The 16,044-nt window shown below is 47.9% G+C and overlaps 1 protein-coding gene across 1 annotated transcript; it reads left to right on the plus strand.

Moving 5' to 3' along the window:
- The first annotated feature begins 4,165 nt into the window (after window positions 1-4,165).
- On the plus strand, window positions 4,166-10,386 carry LOC147684587 (transcription cofactor vestigial-like protein 4). Its single transcript, XM_086940427.1, has 5 exons — window positions 4,166-4,506; window positions 6,502-6,667; window positions 7,561-8,014; window positions 8,284-8,377; window positions 8,768-10,386. Exons 1-5 carry the CDS (start codon window positions 4,440-4,442, stop codon window positions 9,019-9,021), a joined length of 1,035 nt encoding a protein of 344 aa, XP_086796553.1. The 5' UTR covers window positions 4,166-4,439; the 3' UTR covers window positions 9,022-10,386.
- The last annotated feature ends 5,658 nt before the right edge of the window (window positions 10,387-16,044 follow it).

The following is a 16,044-nucleotide window of genomic DNA, read 5'->3' on the forward strand; positions in this document are numbered from 1 at the left end:
CCAAGGCCCAACGGCCGCTCACGGTTCCCCATGTGGTGTCAATGGGAGACAACTCTTTTACTTTACTCCTGCCCATATGGGAGTAGCATTTTTCTCTGTTCCCGCCTGGGCGGAGCAAAGTTGAGTTCTCCGCCTGGGAGAGTGCGGGTAGGGAATAATGTTTATATCCCATGTCTGCACTCTACTGAGAGGGGAACACAGCAGTATCATGGGGGTGTCATCCCAGGGACACTGCAGCAATCATTGGGCCCCAGTGGGTTTTAATGGTTTTTTTAAAAGTACGTTTTTTTTCCCGCTTGGAATCTCCCCACCCCTCACCGGGCCTAGGGGGCATGGTGTCGCTACCCTGCCTCCTTATATCTTTTAAAAAATCTTTTTGTAGGAAGGGGACTGAGGCCCTGAGTCCTAAAATGACTGCTGCCACATCTTTGTTGATGTGGTGGCACACAATCAGATCATAGCTTATGATCTGTTAGAACTGCAGATCCTGAACGGTTTTACACCATATCACAACAAGCACTGGCGTTGCCAATAGGTCTCGCAGTAGGAAAGTTGGAGCTATTACAATTGCAAATAACAATGCCTTTTATTTTTGTTTTCATTTTAAAAACATAAAGGGCTTTGTCATTTACAAAACCATTAGCTCCAACTTTCCTACTGCGAGACCTATTGTTCACTGCACAGTGTGGGTGAAAGTGGCACTGCGTGGGTGTGAGTGGCTTTGAGTGAGTTGCGTTGCGTGGGTGAGTGGCGTTGCGTGGGTGAGTGGTGTTATGGGTGAGTGTGGCGTTGCGTTCGTGAGAGTGGGCTTGCGTGGGTGTGATTGGTGCTGTGTGGGTAAAAGTGGTGCTGTGTGGGTAAAAGTGGCACTGCGTGGGTGTGAGTGGCGTTGCGTGGGTGAGTGGCGTTGCGTGGGTGAGTGGCGTTGCGTGGGTGAGTGGTGTTGCGTGGGTGAGTGGCGTTGCGTGGGTGAGTGGCGTTGCGTGTGTGAGGTGCGTTGCATGTGTGAGGTGCGTTGCATGTGTGAGTGGCGTTGCATGTGTGAGTGGCGTTGCGTGGATGATTGGCGTTGCGTTGGTGAGTGGCGTTGCGTGGATGAGTGGCGTTGCGTGGATGAGTGGCGTTGCGTGGATGAGTGGGGTTGCGTGGGTGAGTTGTGTTGCGTGGGTGAGTTGTGTTGCGTGTGTGAGTGGTGTTGCTTGGGTGAGTGGCGTTGCTTGGGTGAGTGTGGCATTGCGTGGGTGATAGTGGGCTTGCGTGGGTGTGAGTGACGTTGCGTGTCTGAAAGTGGTGCTGTGTGGGTGAAAGTGGCACTGCGTGGGTGTGAGTGGCTTTGCGTGAGTGAGTGAGTGAGTGAGTGAGTGAGTGAGTGAGTGAGTGAGTGAGTGAGTGGCGTTGCGTGGGTGAGTGGCGTTGCATGTGTGAGTGGTGTTGCGTGGGCTGAGTGGCGTTGCATGTGTGAGTGGCATTGCGTGGATGAGTGGCGTTGCGTGGATGAGTGGGGTTGCGTGGATGAGTGGGGTTGCGTGGATGAGTGGGGTTGCGTGGATGAGTTGCGTTGGGTGTGTGAGTGGTGTTGCTTGGGTGAGTGGCGTTGCCTGGGTGAGTGTGGTGTTGCGTGGGTGATAGTGGGCTTGCGTGGGTGTGAGTGGCGTTGCGTGTCTGTAAGTGGTGCTGTGTGGGTGAAAGTGGCACAGAGCCTTTGATGTGGCCTGGCGCAGGAGAAATGCTGCTGCTGCTAATTAAATATAAAAAGTGTTTAGGGACTCACGGCTGCCGAGAGTAATAAGGCAGTGCTGGGAGGGGGGCTGCGCACCAACTGAAGTGCTCTGGTTGCACGGCCTGCGGCGGTGTGAAGTGATAAGCCTTTGAAGTACACAGGCATGCTGTGACGGAGGTGTGAGAGGTCTGGCAGGGAACAGATGGCCTGGCTGTGAAGCAGGGGGCGGGGCAGCGCTGGGGAAGCCTGTGGGAGGGTGATTGATGCCTTTGATGTGGGGAGGGAGGAGATCCTTTTGCGAGCCTTGTGCAGGAGAAATGCTGCCGATGCGCATGCATGTTTAATCACGTGATTCACGTGAACTTAAAGAAAACCGCGGCTGAAAGCCCGTGGTTTGACGATGATTTTGGCCACTTGAATTCTCGATCCCTCAATGCGCTTGCGCGTATTGTAGGTCACGAGACCTAAAAAGCACGCTTTCTGGGCCAAGATCTAACTTTCAGCCAAATTTTGTATAATTCCGCTCAGCTTTTTTGGCTGTATCTGCAGTGGTGGCTCAGCATCGCCACACTGCTTTTAAGCAGTGTCACTACAGGAAATAATTTTCCTTGTTGAGACAACTTTGCGAGCGGGATGGGACGGGGCTGCTCTGCTGACTGAGGAGGGGAGGAGTGGTTTGCACTCCCTAAAGTGCGCATGAATGTTTAGCCAGCCTTCTGAGGCCGACCAAACATTCATGCGCACTTTGCATTTTCTCCATGCAGGCTCTTTTACAGCCTGTATGGAGAACATGCCCAGCCTCTCATTCTCTGACCAATCACAACACTACATTGCAGCATTGTGATTGGCTATCAGGAGGGTGGGAGCCGGGTGAATCCTGCTTCTTGCCCTGGAAGCAGGGAAGAGGACCGAGAGGCAACGGCAGCGACGGTGGGCAGCAGTGGCAGAAAGGTTTGTCTTTTTTTTAAATTTCATTCCCTCCACCTAGCCACCGCGACCCCCCAACACCTTCAAGTACCAGCCGCCACTCTGTATCTGTGTCTAATTTTCCTACGTAAAACTGCTTGGGGAAAGCGTGTTTTATGACCCTGCCTTTTTCTAGGCCCTGCTTGACGATTACCCTAAAATTTTCCAGGAAGGAACGGAGGTGGAGGAGAATTTTTTTCCAGAAAGTTTTATGATTCGGCAAACGGTGCGAAACATATTTGCAAAAGAAAAAATCTATTTCTTAGGGAAACGTGATCCTAGTTAAAGATACCCAGTGGCAAACACCACTGGGTGATAGATAGATAGATAGATAGATAGATAGATAGATAGATAGATAGATAGATAGATAGATAGATAGATAGATAGATAGATAGATAGATAGATAGATAGATTCACACATTTATCAATAAGGCTCAAATGTGAGTTTATTAACACAATATTGCACAATTGAAGAAATCACTTTTTACTGCCTCGCAGATTGCATGTAGCAAATAAGTTACACAGGGAAAACTCTCCCAATTGCCATGATATCTCTTCAGTTTTATTTTCCTTGATGCCCAGGCTTTGGCACTTGCAGCCTCTGTTTTCTTTCATAAACCTTCAGTTAAAATAAATACACGTGAAAATAATGCCATGGCATAAACCATATTATGCTCTATGTTAGCTTTGTTGGGGGAGGGGGGACGGGGAGGAGCATAATGTTTATAAATTCCATAATACATCCTCCACCTGTCCAATTAAACTAAATATGTTTTGAGTATTCATCTTCGCAGTTGTTTGGAGTCGATAACTTTAACAGGGCTGTAATAACTGCCGCCTAGAACGTTGTTAGCCTTGGCCCCTGCAGGCAAGAACCCTGGCAGTCGAGGCACTGCAGTAATTTGACACAGTTAAGAGCCCCCTAGAAGGTGCAGGGCTTTGGTGGGTGCATGCAGTCTAGAACCCTGGCTGGTTTTGTGCAGCTAGGATCGAGCCCCGTGACACACCCGGGAAAGCTGCAGTCGTCAACATTCACATTGCTATGGTCACCACAGCTAAAAGAACATTCCTGACCTGATTCATGAATATGCAGTTTTAATTGATTTTTATTTGTGCTGAGCACATGGAGTAGAATATGCTCTTTTATCCAGGGAGTGACTCTTCGGCAGCCCACGCCTCAATGATTTGGTTTAGTACATTCCCCTCTAACCTTTGACCCCCACCGCACACATATCCTTTCCGGGGTCTGGAATGTCAGGCACCTGAGCCCTCGAGCTACACAATTCCGTGCAGGCCAGGCCGCCCCCCTCCCTCCTCCCCTCTCAGCCGGGAGCAGGTACAGAAGAGGGGGAGGGGCTGTGCTCTGCGCCACCACCTCCAAAACAGGGTCCGGGAAGGGGATTGGCTCCCTGCGTCAGGGGCGTAGCCCTCTCGCTCCCTCCCTGTGGTATATCCTCCAGGGAGCAGGCAGGTTACGTTAGACTTCAGCACCTGACCCACAGAGAGCGGCTGCAGGCCTCACAGAGCTAAAAGGAGCCTCAGGGCGCGGATTCACGGCCACTCAGTACCGCTCGTGTGATCTTGGGCACTTCCCTCACAGGACTAGGCCATCCTGCCAGCATCGTCCTAAATTCCTGCCAGCCCCCTCCTCAGTTCCCTGCCTGCCGCCCCCAATCTCCCAGATCTTTTTCTGGGGGCCCTATTACTCTCCCTCACCCACACCCCCCAGAAGAGGCGCAGGGGTTTCACCAAGATGGCGGTGGCCAATTTCCATTACACCACGGGCATCAGCCGAGGCTTCAAGGTGTATATCCTGGAAGGTAAGACGGGGATTTATTAATATGTTGTTTCAGTGACCACAGTAATCGTAATGACGCCCCTGGGGTGTGCAGAGGGCCACAGTAAAGGCAGAGCCGGGAATAAATTGAGTCAGCTGTGTTCCAGTTTGGCTAACAAGTGACCAGCTTGAACGCCGATTTATTAATAATATATTGTTCTCGTATAGCGCCTCATAGCAGGCCTTTTCCAATAGCTGGGTGCAAATGTTCATATCTGGTAGACTCGGGGACTCGTTAGGTGCGGGCCGTCTGTCTGGAAAGAGCTGTCTCTCTTTAGACGCATTTATCGGAGGAACTGTCTCTTTTTAGGATCTGAGCTAAAGATTGGCTATACGCGACACTAACTTATGCTTGCTCACTCGGAAACGAGGTATATATTCCTCACAATTAGCTATATATGCGAACTGAAGTCTGCTTTATGTGTGCACAGAATGTTGAGGTATATTTACACAGAGATGTGCTATGTGTGAGCGCTGGTATGTGCTATAGGTGGTCCGGCTGGTGCATTCTCTGCCATCTGCTTCATATGAGAAATGACTTATGTTTCCGATGCCCTGTTTTATATATGGCGTATAGTGTACAGCAGCCCTGTTATGAACAATAAACATCTGTTGTTCAGCGCCAAGGTACCCTTGAGTGAACGCGCGCTTTACAAATACACATGCCACGTTATGTTATTACACGAGTGCAGTGAGACAAGCTATATGTTGCCTACGGTATCCTATATGTGTGCATTGTGAAATGATAACTGTGAGTACTGACGTGTGGTGTGTTTGCACCGGGAGCGGGTGTTTGCGTGCAGTGATCTTAGGCATACGTTTTCATTGAAATGAGGTATCTGGTTCGCAAAGATCTGCCCTATGGACGCCCTGGGATGTGTGCACGCACATGTGCGTGTGTGCACCGTGACAGGGCGTGCTCGTAACGAGGGATATGCTATGGTACATATCTGCACTCCCGCTGGGATGTGCGTATGTCTTGTGACCTCCGCGTTCGGCGAGGGGTGGTAAATCAGTGCACTGACACTTGGTGTTTCAGTGCACTGAGATAGGGTACGCGAGTACGGCGAGATGTGCTCTGTGTGTCGACTGGCCCCAGTCGTGTGTGCACAGATATTTGGGCGTTGAAGGGGGCCGTGCACAGAACTAATTAGGAAGTCATTGGTGCGTTTCGAAATGCCCGGGTGTGCACAGACACCGAGCGCCCCCCCCCCCCCCCCCTCCAGTGCAGTGAGGAGACCTCGTTTGCACCGTGGAAAGTTCAGCCTATAGAACCTATAAGGTCACTCACTGCCGACGTTTAATAACGTGACCACGTGTGAGGTGAGTTTACAAGCGCACTGACCCAGGGCTGTGCCTGTAGGACGTGCACCTGATGTCGAGTCTATGAACCCTTAGATAAAGTCATAGCGCCTAGAAGATCTACAGTATGTAGAAACCTATGGATGGGTCTCCAACCTTCTCTGTACTGAGAGCTACTTATGTTCAATGAGACGCATTGGGAGCTAATAAAGATTGAAGAACCCCTGAGGACACCTCTAGTAAACAGGAACCCTGGGAAAACGTCCAGTACACAGGAGCATGGAGGGAACCTCCTATACATAGTAGCGCTTAGAAAACCTCCAGTACATACAAGAGCATTGAGGGACCCGCTAGCACACAGTAGCGCTGAGAAACTCTTCAGTAGTGTACATAGGCATATTTAGGAAACCTGTAGTACATAGGACCATGGAGGAAACCTCTAGTACATGGGAACACTGAGAATGCATCCGGGATATAGCAGCATTGAAGACCCGTCTAGCAGTATGTGTGAGCCCTGAGGTCATCCAATGTGCAGAGGCGCATTAAGGAGTTCATCTTTGCAGGATGTTTTGTTGTTGTGCATGTGTGGGTTTTCTGAGGCTCATGTTCTTCTCTGACTGAAACTGGGGGGCCTGCGACAGTGTTACTCACCCCTTGTGCGGTTTTGCATCAACAGGGCAGCCGAGCATGAGGGGAGAAGACAGACTCCGCCCCGTCTCGAGCCACAGGATCCCGGTCTATCCAATCAAACGGAAGCTGAGCCCTGAACGGTACAGCGCGCCCACCCTCCGCCCGGAGGAGGCGGGGCCTAAGAGGAAGAGGACCCCGCTGCCAATCAGCATGTAAGTGAACACTCTCAGTGCTGTCTTGGGGGCTGGGATTGGCCATGGGCAATGGATGGCTTCAGGTCCAGGGGTAGCTGAGAGGCGGTGGGGGATGGGACTGAGAACCAGTGAGTGGAATAGAGTCATTGGAGGGATTGAGAGTCACTGAGGGGAAGGGGGGGGGGGGGGGGGGGGTCGGGGGCTGGCTAAGAGGTGCTGATGGGAGCTGAGAGTCATTGAGCGATAGGAATAATGAGTCATTGAGCGGTATTGAGTGTCATTGAGCGGTATTGAGTGTCATTGAGCGGTATTTGGAGTAATTGAGTGGTATTTGGAGTCATTGGGCGGTATTGAGAGTCATTGGGCGGTATTGAGAGTCATTGGGCGGTATTGGGAGTCATTGAGCGGTATTGGGAGTCATTGAGCGGTATTGGGAGTCATTGAGCGGTATTGGGAGTCATTGAGCGGTATTGGGAGTCATTGAGCGGTATTGGGAGTAATTGAGCGGTATTGAGTCATTGAGCGGTATTGGGAGTCATTGAGCGGTATTGGGAGTCATTGAGCGGTATTGGGAGTAATTGAGCGGTATTGAGAGTCATTGAGCAGAACTGAGAGTCATTGAGTAGTGTCAAGAGTCATTGGAGGGAAGCTGAGAGTCATTGAGAAGCACTGAGAGGCACTGGGGGGCTGAGAGCTATTGAGTGAAGGATTCAACGCCACCAAGGTGAACCATTGAGTGGGACTGAAAGTCAATAGAGGGGTAGGATCATTGAGGGGCCTTCGAGGGGAGCTGAGAATCATTTAGAAGGTGTTGATTATCGATTGGCGCCTCAGAATCTCGTTTCTGCATAGTTCAATTGCTGCTGTCCCTATGCTGAATAACAAATGGTGTGTTTTATTCCCATCTGCAGTGAAAGAACGTCTCAGGTCCTGGAGAGACCAAAGGTGTGTGACCGGGAGAGAATAGCCAAGCTGCCGGAGCGCCTAGAACTGGCGAGCTCCCCATCTGAACGCATTGCCCTGGCACGGGCCCTGCAGCGACTCTTCCCCGCTTCCCTCCGCCTGGCAGCAAGTCAGCCGGCACCCCAGCAGCCCCGCTGCCCGCGCGACCAGGCCGTAGAGAGGGCGCTAGCCCAGCAGAGGTACCACTGCATGTCTTCGCTGCCCAGCCCGCCCTTGGACGAGCCTTTGGCGTTGATCAAGAAGCCACGGAGTAGCTGCATGCCGGCTGACAGCCAGACGCCCAGTCCAGTGCCCGCTGGCCGACAGACCCCTAGCCCAGGGCCCGCCATCAGGAAGACACCTAGCCCTGTGCCAACTGTCAGCAAAACACCCAGCCCGGTGCCTGCCTCCATGCTGCAGCAGGTAAGCATCACTTCATTGACAGCACCATCATAGTTAAGACTTTTTCCTCTCTTTTGGTTCTCTCTCACTGTCACTTTTTTCCCTCATCTTACTCTGACCCCCTCCATGTGTCCCCTGTCTATCTTTAGTTTTTGACCTTCTGTCTGCCTCAAGTTTCCTCTCTTGTATGTTCACACACTTTGTTGGTTTCCTCCTAACTCACCACTCTGACTCTCTACACTTTGGTGTCCTTGTTGAGTTGATCTAACAGCAACTTTGCTCTGTTCCAGATGCGTCCATCAGTCATCACCTGCGTCTCCAACTGGAACAAACCATCCACCAGTCCCACAAACAACTGCCCCCGCCTAGAAACCCGAAGCCCAGGTAAGCGTCCAGGAACCCTGCAGATCTATCTACTTATTAGTCGAGTGCAAAGAATCCAAACTTTTTGTAAATCTAGAGGGTAAGGGAGATACACCCAAGCAAAGCACCAAAGCTCTCTGTATACTCCCATGACAGGTGTGGTCCACCACGCTAGACTCATTGTAAACCTACATGGTAAGGGTAGGACCAGCGTTCTTAAGACACAGAACTGTGTCCGCGACCAAAGTGTGCTAAATGGCAATCATTATTAGGGAAGTCCTCTGAATACGCCAAAGTGTAGATGGATTGTGGGTGGAAAGAACAGAGACTTGCTATTTGCAATGTATTGTCAATTGCCTAACCCCCTGAAAGCATGATTGTAAATATCTCCCCTTGTGATTTTTTTCTCAGATGCTGCCTGCTCGCCACACACTTGTGACCCCGTTGTCGAGGAGCACTTCCGTCGTAGCTTGGGGATGCAATACTGCCCTGCGGACTCCGCCACTGCCCTTTCAGTTGCAGGCAGTGTAGATGACCATTTTTCAAAGGCCCTAGGCTCAAAGTGGCTGCTTATCCGCCAGCCGTCCACCGATTCCGTTGGGGCGTCATCGTGTGGGAGCTCGTCACCGTCCTCTCCCAGCAGCCGGCCGGGGAGCACATCGTAAACACCAGCAAAGCAGCACTGTGGGACTATGATTGTATTTCTTCCATAGCGGTCTGCTGAAGCCAGCAGAACTGGGATGGGAACGGCATGCCCCAACCATGTCTTCTCTATGGGACTATGGGGAGATCCCCGACTCAATGTCTCGCTACTGGTTAAACAGGTCAAATATGACCATGGTGGCTGATGTTGGTGATAGAATTGCCGCAAACATTCACTGGCAATAGGCAAAAGCCAACCAGGTCGAACGTGAAGGGTGACCAGCAATTAGGGAAGAGAGGGCCTTCTAATGATATGTTATTTTTCTTAATAATGAAATGGGGGACCAGGAGATTTGCAGAAGACTGGCTTGTGTTTGTTTCCCCTCTAGTGCTCTTATGTATCTCTCCCTCTCTAATGACAAATGACACTTTCAATGTTAAGATCATCTGGTTTGTTAGGAAACAAATACTGCAAAAGAGATTTTTGTAAAGTTTTTCAGAAGATAATGGAAACAAGGTATGAGTTCGCCCACCTCAACGATAGTTGTCTGATGTTGTGAGCTTTGTTTAACTAAGGTTCAAAGGATTGATAAATTCCTAACAAACTTCCAAACATTTTTGCAATAAGTGTGTCAGATTCTGGACATAAATTAGATTACACCCCCTTTCTAAATTCATAATTTAGATTTTTTGGAATGTGAAGCCCTAATTCTGTAAGATTCTGAGTTCCAATAATATTCATTAGCTGTGCCTGGTTAGTTCTACTTTTTCAATCCAGGGTTGATAATTGCCTTGAAGCGAGATATGACGAGGGGGATTTGAAAGGAGTTATCAAAAACTGGATGCGCCAGGATCTACAAAGGTCTGGAATATGGCATACTTATGCATATGAAACACCTATAGTCAAAGAGAAGTTGTCATCCTAGGCATGTCGAAGTAGCATCAAGCAGACCTGAGTTAGACCCATTAGGGAAGGGATCGACCGCCACATTCAACTAAATGTAGCAAATTGCAAAGTAACAGCATTCTTTTTACTTATAAGAACATGATTGACTTTTGTAATAAAGGAAATCCTTCTTGAAAACTTGGGAAAGTGTCTAGAGACAGAAAAGCTAAGTTTCCCAGCCACATTCAACGCTTGTTCATATCGACAACTTGTATGAGATCAATCATCACTGCCTACCTTTGTAAATAGCCTATTTATTATTTTTTCATTTGTGTAAATTGATAATAATATTGAAAATATTTTTTTAGCATTTTCTCTCACTTCCTGTGGTTGCTGGGTTGGGAGTGGAGGGTCTCTCGTGTTTCTTGGATACAAAGCACTATCAATGTACGTAAATGTTATGTGTATTTTTCTATGTAATAAACTGAAGGTGGAAATTGAATTCAGATGTTGTTTGGTAGATTTAAATACATTGCACATGCTGCAAACACATCAATGCAACCATTAAGGGCAAAGGCAAAAAGTGACGGCCTCATGGAACATTAGGGGCATGGAATAGTGCAAATAGGATGTAAGTAGAACATTTAGCGGGGAGCTGGCTTCAGACTACTTTGCAGACAATCTGCTGTGACGTCACCTTCAGATGCTGTCACCATAGCAATGCATGACCTAGACCTCGGAGGAGGCATCTCTGCAATCTCATTGGTCCAACGGTGAGCCTTTACGTGAGGACCACAGAAGGGCATTCAAATCTGCACCTCTAGGTATCGCACCTCACTCCTTGATTGACAGCTGTCACTCACCTCTTAAAGCATCACACCTTTGGAAACTAAACTATTTTGCCAGGAGTTAGTATATTAGAACTTAGATAGCACATATATTGCTCCAACCCCACGGACCCTTCTAGATTCGCTCCGACTACCTTTAGATAGTTACATGTAACATATTTTGCAGGGAGAACCCTTAGAACATGGGAGTATACTTACAAGAAAATGGTGGCACGTTGTGAAGCAAGTAATTTTGCGGCACCGAGCTGCATCATTTTCAAGTAGCGGAATGTGCCTTATTTACAACAATACGGCGCATTCCTGTACTCACCCCTATGCCGGCGCAAAAAAGCAGCCTAGCGCAGGCGCCCTTACACGATGATGCATGGTTGCCTGCTTTGCAGGGATGGTTGTTATTGTGCAGGAAGGGACGCCTTCCTGCACAAAAAATCATAAGGGGCGTTCTGCTCCTTAGCACAAATAGAGAAAAAAATGAGGAGAAATAAAAGTAATTCTCCTTACACCTCCCCTGGGGAGGCGTACGTTTTTGGCCCTGCCTGAGATTTGCACCTCCTTGTAAATCTGGGGCAATGTCGAAAAGTAATGGGTGTTGCAAGGGAATGCCCATTGCACGACCCTTTGCTGCAGAAAACTGCGTTGAGGAGGACCATATTTACAAGGCCGCATTAAGCCACATAAAGTGGCTTAGTGTGGCCTTGTAAATATGGAGCAGGGCACAACACCACTGGAGCGTCGCAAAACGTGACGCTTCAGTGGCGCACTGCCCTTATAAATATGCCCCAAGGTGTCCATATGAAAGAGCTGTGGGTTTTACACCATCCGGTATTATTATTTTTGATTGGTGTTGCTCACAGAGCAAGGAGGTATCTCGAGATCATACAAATGTACAGTTTAGGTTAGAACTGTATAATATTTTAAATATTCATTAAAATATGATTATGTAAACATGTTAATTTATTCTTGCAGGAGAATGTGCAAAAATCATAAATTCGTCAAAACATCGGGTTATTCCAGAATAAAATGATAACATTAAAACACTTTGCAATATAAATACAGGAATGAATAAAACATTAACAGGTTTTTAATATCATCATTCAGTAGAGCAGCACCCCAACAAATTACACCCAATGCTGTCAAGCACGACTAAATACCGCTGACACATATAAAACACATTCCCCATAGTTGCCAGCACTTTCAATCCAAATAACTGACTAACTTATCCACCACTCAAATTACTTTCATATTTTCACTATACTAATTCACCACTAATCCTTTATGGATTCTGAAGTAGTGCGCTACTCGCCGAAAAATCTCTTTAACACCTCCTCAGGAGTAGCAAGCACTACATAAATGCAAACCCGTTTCCCTCTTTTATCCCTCCACTATACTTCAATCCAAATAACTGACTAACGTATCCACCACTTAAATTACTTTAGTTTTTAATTATACTAATTCACCACTAATCCTTTATGGGTTCTGGAGTAGCATGCTACTTGCTGAAAAAGTGCTTCAACGCTTCGTCAGGGATAGTAAGTGCAATATAAATGCAATTACAATACAATACCATCCTTGAATCCAACAAAATATATTTAAAATTAATTCACATTTCCCATGGCGTTCAATGAACCTTGTATCTTCCATCAGATGCTTAACAAGCCAAGTTCTCCTCTACTAATGCAAACGAGCGACATGAGGTCTGTCGCTGACGGCGGTTAATTATTGTGACGCACACAGGTACAGTCAACGTTCACACTAGTGATTGTATCTTCACACAATATCTTATGAAAAACTAGACACCAAACGATGAAACAAACCAAAATTATTTATCTGAACACCCCAAAAAGCATGCAACTTCACAACCATATCATTATAGGCTTCACAAGTGGCCAAAATTGTGTCCAAACAGTCTTTTTCTGCACTAATCTCACCTTGAGGTCCAGTTTACTTCTCCTAACTGAAGTTAGACCTCCTGAATTCAATTTGCAATTCTAAATCTGAGCCTAGCTTTCACTACTGCAGCAGGTGCAATGCACCACAATTATGACCGTATGAGCTCCAAAGGGGCCCCATCTCCCTTGCGTGTATTGTAGCCCATTGTACCTTTGCTACCCCACTGCCTTCTCTTTGTGGGCTGACCCGGAAGTGCTATTCAACTTTACTTCCTGGCCTTATTCAGATCACAACACAACTTACCACCAGTTTATTAAAACCCTTCCCTAGGCTGAGGAAGGGTTCCAAAAGCAGGTTTTTTATTTGTTCCAAAACAGTAAGAGACATTTATTGATGCATTGGGATATCGATATGATGATGCATGTCCTAGGAAGATAGGCTCAGTGCACCAGGGTAAAGATGCCACCAATCCAGAGTAACGAAAAAAAGGGCAAGGACAAACAGTGAGTAAAAAGAAGAGGGAGGTGATAAACAAGGCACCAGCAATGACAGAAGGAAGCAAAGATGACGAAACAGAACTGTCTAGGGAGGTTGAAGAAGAAAGATGATGAAACAGAACTGACTAGGGAGGTTGAAGAAAAAAGATGATGGCATAACTGACTAGGGAGGTTGAAGAAGAAAGACGAAGAAAAAGAACTGAAGAAAGATGATTAAATAGAACCAAGCAGCTGCAGAGACTGAACGAATAACGACCAAGAAACAGAACTGAGCAGTAGCAACGACTGTAAACAAAAATGAAGAGAACTGAGCAGCAACAAAAATTATGAAACAGAAGCAAGCTGCAGAAAAAACTAAAGAAGACATTGAGCTGAGTAATGGAAATGAGAAATGCAACTAAGCAGAAGCAACAGCTGAAGAAAAAAGATGATGGCATAACTGACTAGGGAGGTTGAAGAAGAAAGACGAAGAAAAAGAACTGAAGAAAGATGATTAAATAGAACCAAGCAGCTGCAGAGACTGAACGAATAACGACCAAGAAACAGAACTGAGCAGTAGCAACGACTGTAAACAAAAATGAAGAGAACTGAGCAGCAACAAAAATTATGAAACAGAAGCAAGCTGCAGAAAAAACTAAAGAAGACATTGAGCTGAGTAATGGAAATGAGAAATGCAACTAAGCAGAAGCAACAGCTGAAGAAGAAAGATGATGGAACAGAACCACACACAACCACTACTTTAGGAAGGAAGGCACTGGGTCCGGATTACTACGTGGGCTTGTGGGCACAACCTCCCACCTCTATCCCTCCTGGTCCTACATGGGAAATTAAGGAACCTGACCTCGATATACATCTCGGGGTCACACTGTTGGGGTGTGACCCGTGGCCTGATTACCTCCCCCTGGATCCCTACCGCCTCCAGGGGGGACCGTGTGATCTCTCTTCACTTTACCAACCCTGGAACTTTGCTCAGGGATAACTTATGACCTACTTGATTCCCCCGGCTCCCGACTGCTTGTTGCTGCTGGCCAACTGGCTGTCATGGGTCGCCATATAAAGCGCTGTGGAGCAGATCGTGGCTCGCTGTCAGAGACTCGCCCCACTGGTGACCAGGGAGACCGGCCCCCATGCGCCTTCAGCCCCATCGGGGCCTCTCTGGCTTCTATCCTACTTGCCATCACAGAAACTAGGGAGGTGTTGGAACTGAAAATGGACACAGTGGTGACCGGCTTGAACATCCTCCGAGATGATAAACGCAAACTGAGGGGAAGACTTAAAACTTCAGATCGCACAATTGAAGAGACACAATTGTCAGTGGGATCCCTCCAAAAAATGGATTTCGGATGCAACCAAGTGGCTTTGGATCCTGCAACACCATGCAGAGGATGTGGAGGGTAGAGCTAGACGAAATAACATTTGAGTGGTGTACCTGCCTGAAAGGAGTGAGGGGGCGAGCATGGTCTCCTGTTGCCTCAGTTGACCTGTCCCCCTTCTTTGCACTTGAGTGTGCCCCTAGGGTGCCCGTGAGGCCCCCTAACCCGGGAGCCCCACCACGCCCAGTGGTTGTGAGATTGTTGCATTTTAGGGACAGAGATCATATCCTGAGGGAAGCTTAGAACTAAGAGGTTCTCGTGTGTGAAAATAAGAAATTAATGATATTCCTAACTTAACCTGCTGGTCCAGAGGCAGAGGGATTTCTTTCTTGATGCCAAAAAACGCCTCCATCAATTGCAGATAAAATATGCCATGTGATTCCCTGCAAAACAGAAGGTTATTACTGATGGTGGCACCAAGCTTGTCACTGAGTGTCGGGATGTCTGGGTCTGAATGGACTCGTTGTCGGGAGCTGAGACCCGCTCCAAGCCCCACCGAGTCGGCTGAGATGAAGGTAGTCATCCACCCATGCCAGAACAATGGGCAACACTCTGCTCACAAGAGAAGAATCCCAATGGGATCGAAGAGGGCGGTGGAGGCTGAGGCCAATATTGGAGTGTCCAGCACACGATGCCCAAAAGGATGTAGCGGGAATCGATAGAGGAGACAGATTCTGGTACTACTAGGAAGTTGGATGACCCTCAGCAATCTAAGGGATCCTTCTTGTCCCTGGTAAATGACATCCCCCTTATAAGACATGTTGAGCAAAGCAAGACCAGGGACAGAGCTGTTCCACACCTTCACTGGCCCCACATGTCTGAAGACAGACAGGATCAAACAGGAGCTGTGATCAGCAGAAGGTTGACCCCTATAGAGAAGTATAGGTCAGCCATAAAGAGGAAGGCCTCTGCTGTGGTCTGTACCCTGAAGAAGTTGAGTTTATACCTGCTTGGCACTCACTTCCATGTTCAGACAGACCACAGGCACCTCTTATGGATTAAACGCTTGACAGGTAGAAACCCAAATCTTTTGAGAGGGTCCAATTCCCTACAGGTGAAGGACTTTCCAGTGGAATATGGACATGGGAGTCACCATACCAACGCAGATGGACTTTCCAGATATTTCCACTTAGAAAATAAAGGTGCACTGGGCAAGGTTAGTCTTATCTTCTTTCGTTGGGGAGGGGGGGGGGGGTGGTTATGTAGGAAATAAGAATATTTGTGGCAGAGATAGCCCCACTTTTTTCCTGGTGTCAGTGTGCTTCGACTGTAGTTCAGTTCACTGGGATCCTGCTAACCAGGAGCCCGGTGGCAGTACTCTCTCCTCTAAGTTTGATGGTAAGTACTTTGTACACCCTACAATTGGCATACTGGGGTACCACTGTAAGTCCCTAGTGCTTAGTACTGAGATACCCAGGGCAGTGGCACACCAGGGGTCTCCCATGGGCTGCAGCATGTATTCTGCCACCCATTGAAGTCCATGCAAATTGTGTCTGCAGAGCTGCTATCGCACGGTACCTTTCACTATAGATTTATTTATTTCCTTATATCC

The sequence above is a fragment of the Lissotriton vulgaris genome, chromosome 10 (assembly GCF_964263255.1).
Source record: "Lissotriton vulgaris chromosome 10, aLisVul1.2, whole genome shotgun sequence".
Taxonomy (NCBI): Eukaryota; Metazoa; Chordata; class Amphibia; order Caudata; family Salamandridae; genus Lissotriton; species Lissotriton vulgaris.

Coding starts and splice junctions, on each gene's coding strand:
- LOC147684587 (XM_086940427.1), top strand. CDS start 4,440: ATGGCGGTGGCCAATTTCCATTACACCACGGGCATCAGCCGAGGCTTC. Junction 6,668..7,560: donor ACCCCGCTGCCAATCAGCAT/GTAAGTGAACAC, acceptor TCCCATCTGCAG/TGAAAGAACGTCTCAGGTCC. Junction 8,015..8,283: donor CTGCCTCCATGCTGCAGCAG/GTAAGCATCACT, acceptor GCTCTGTTCCAG/ATGCGTCCATCAGTCATCAC.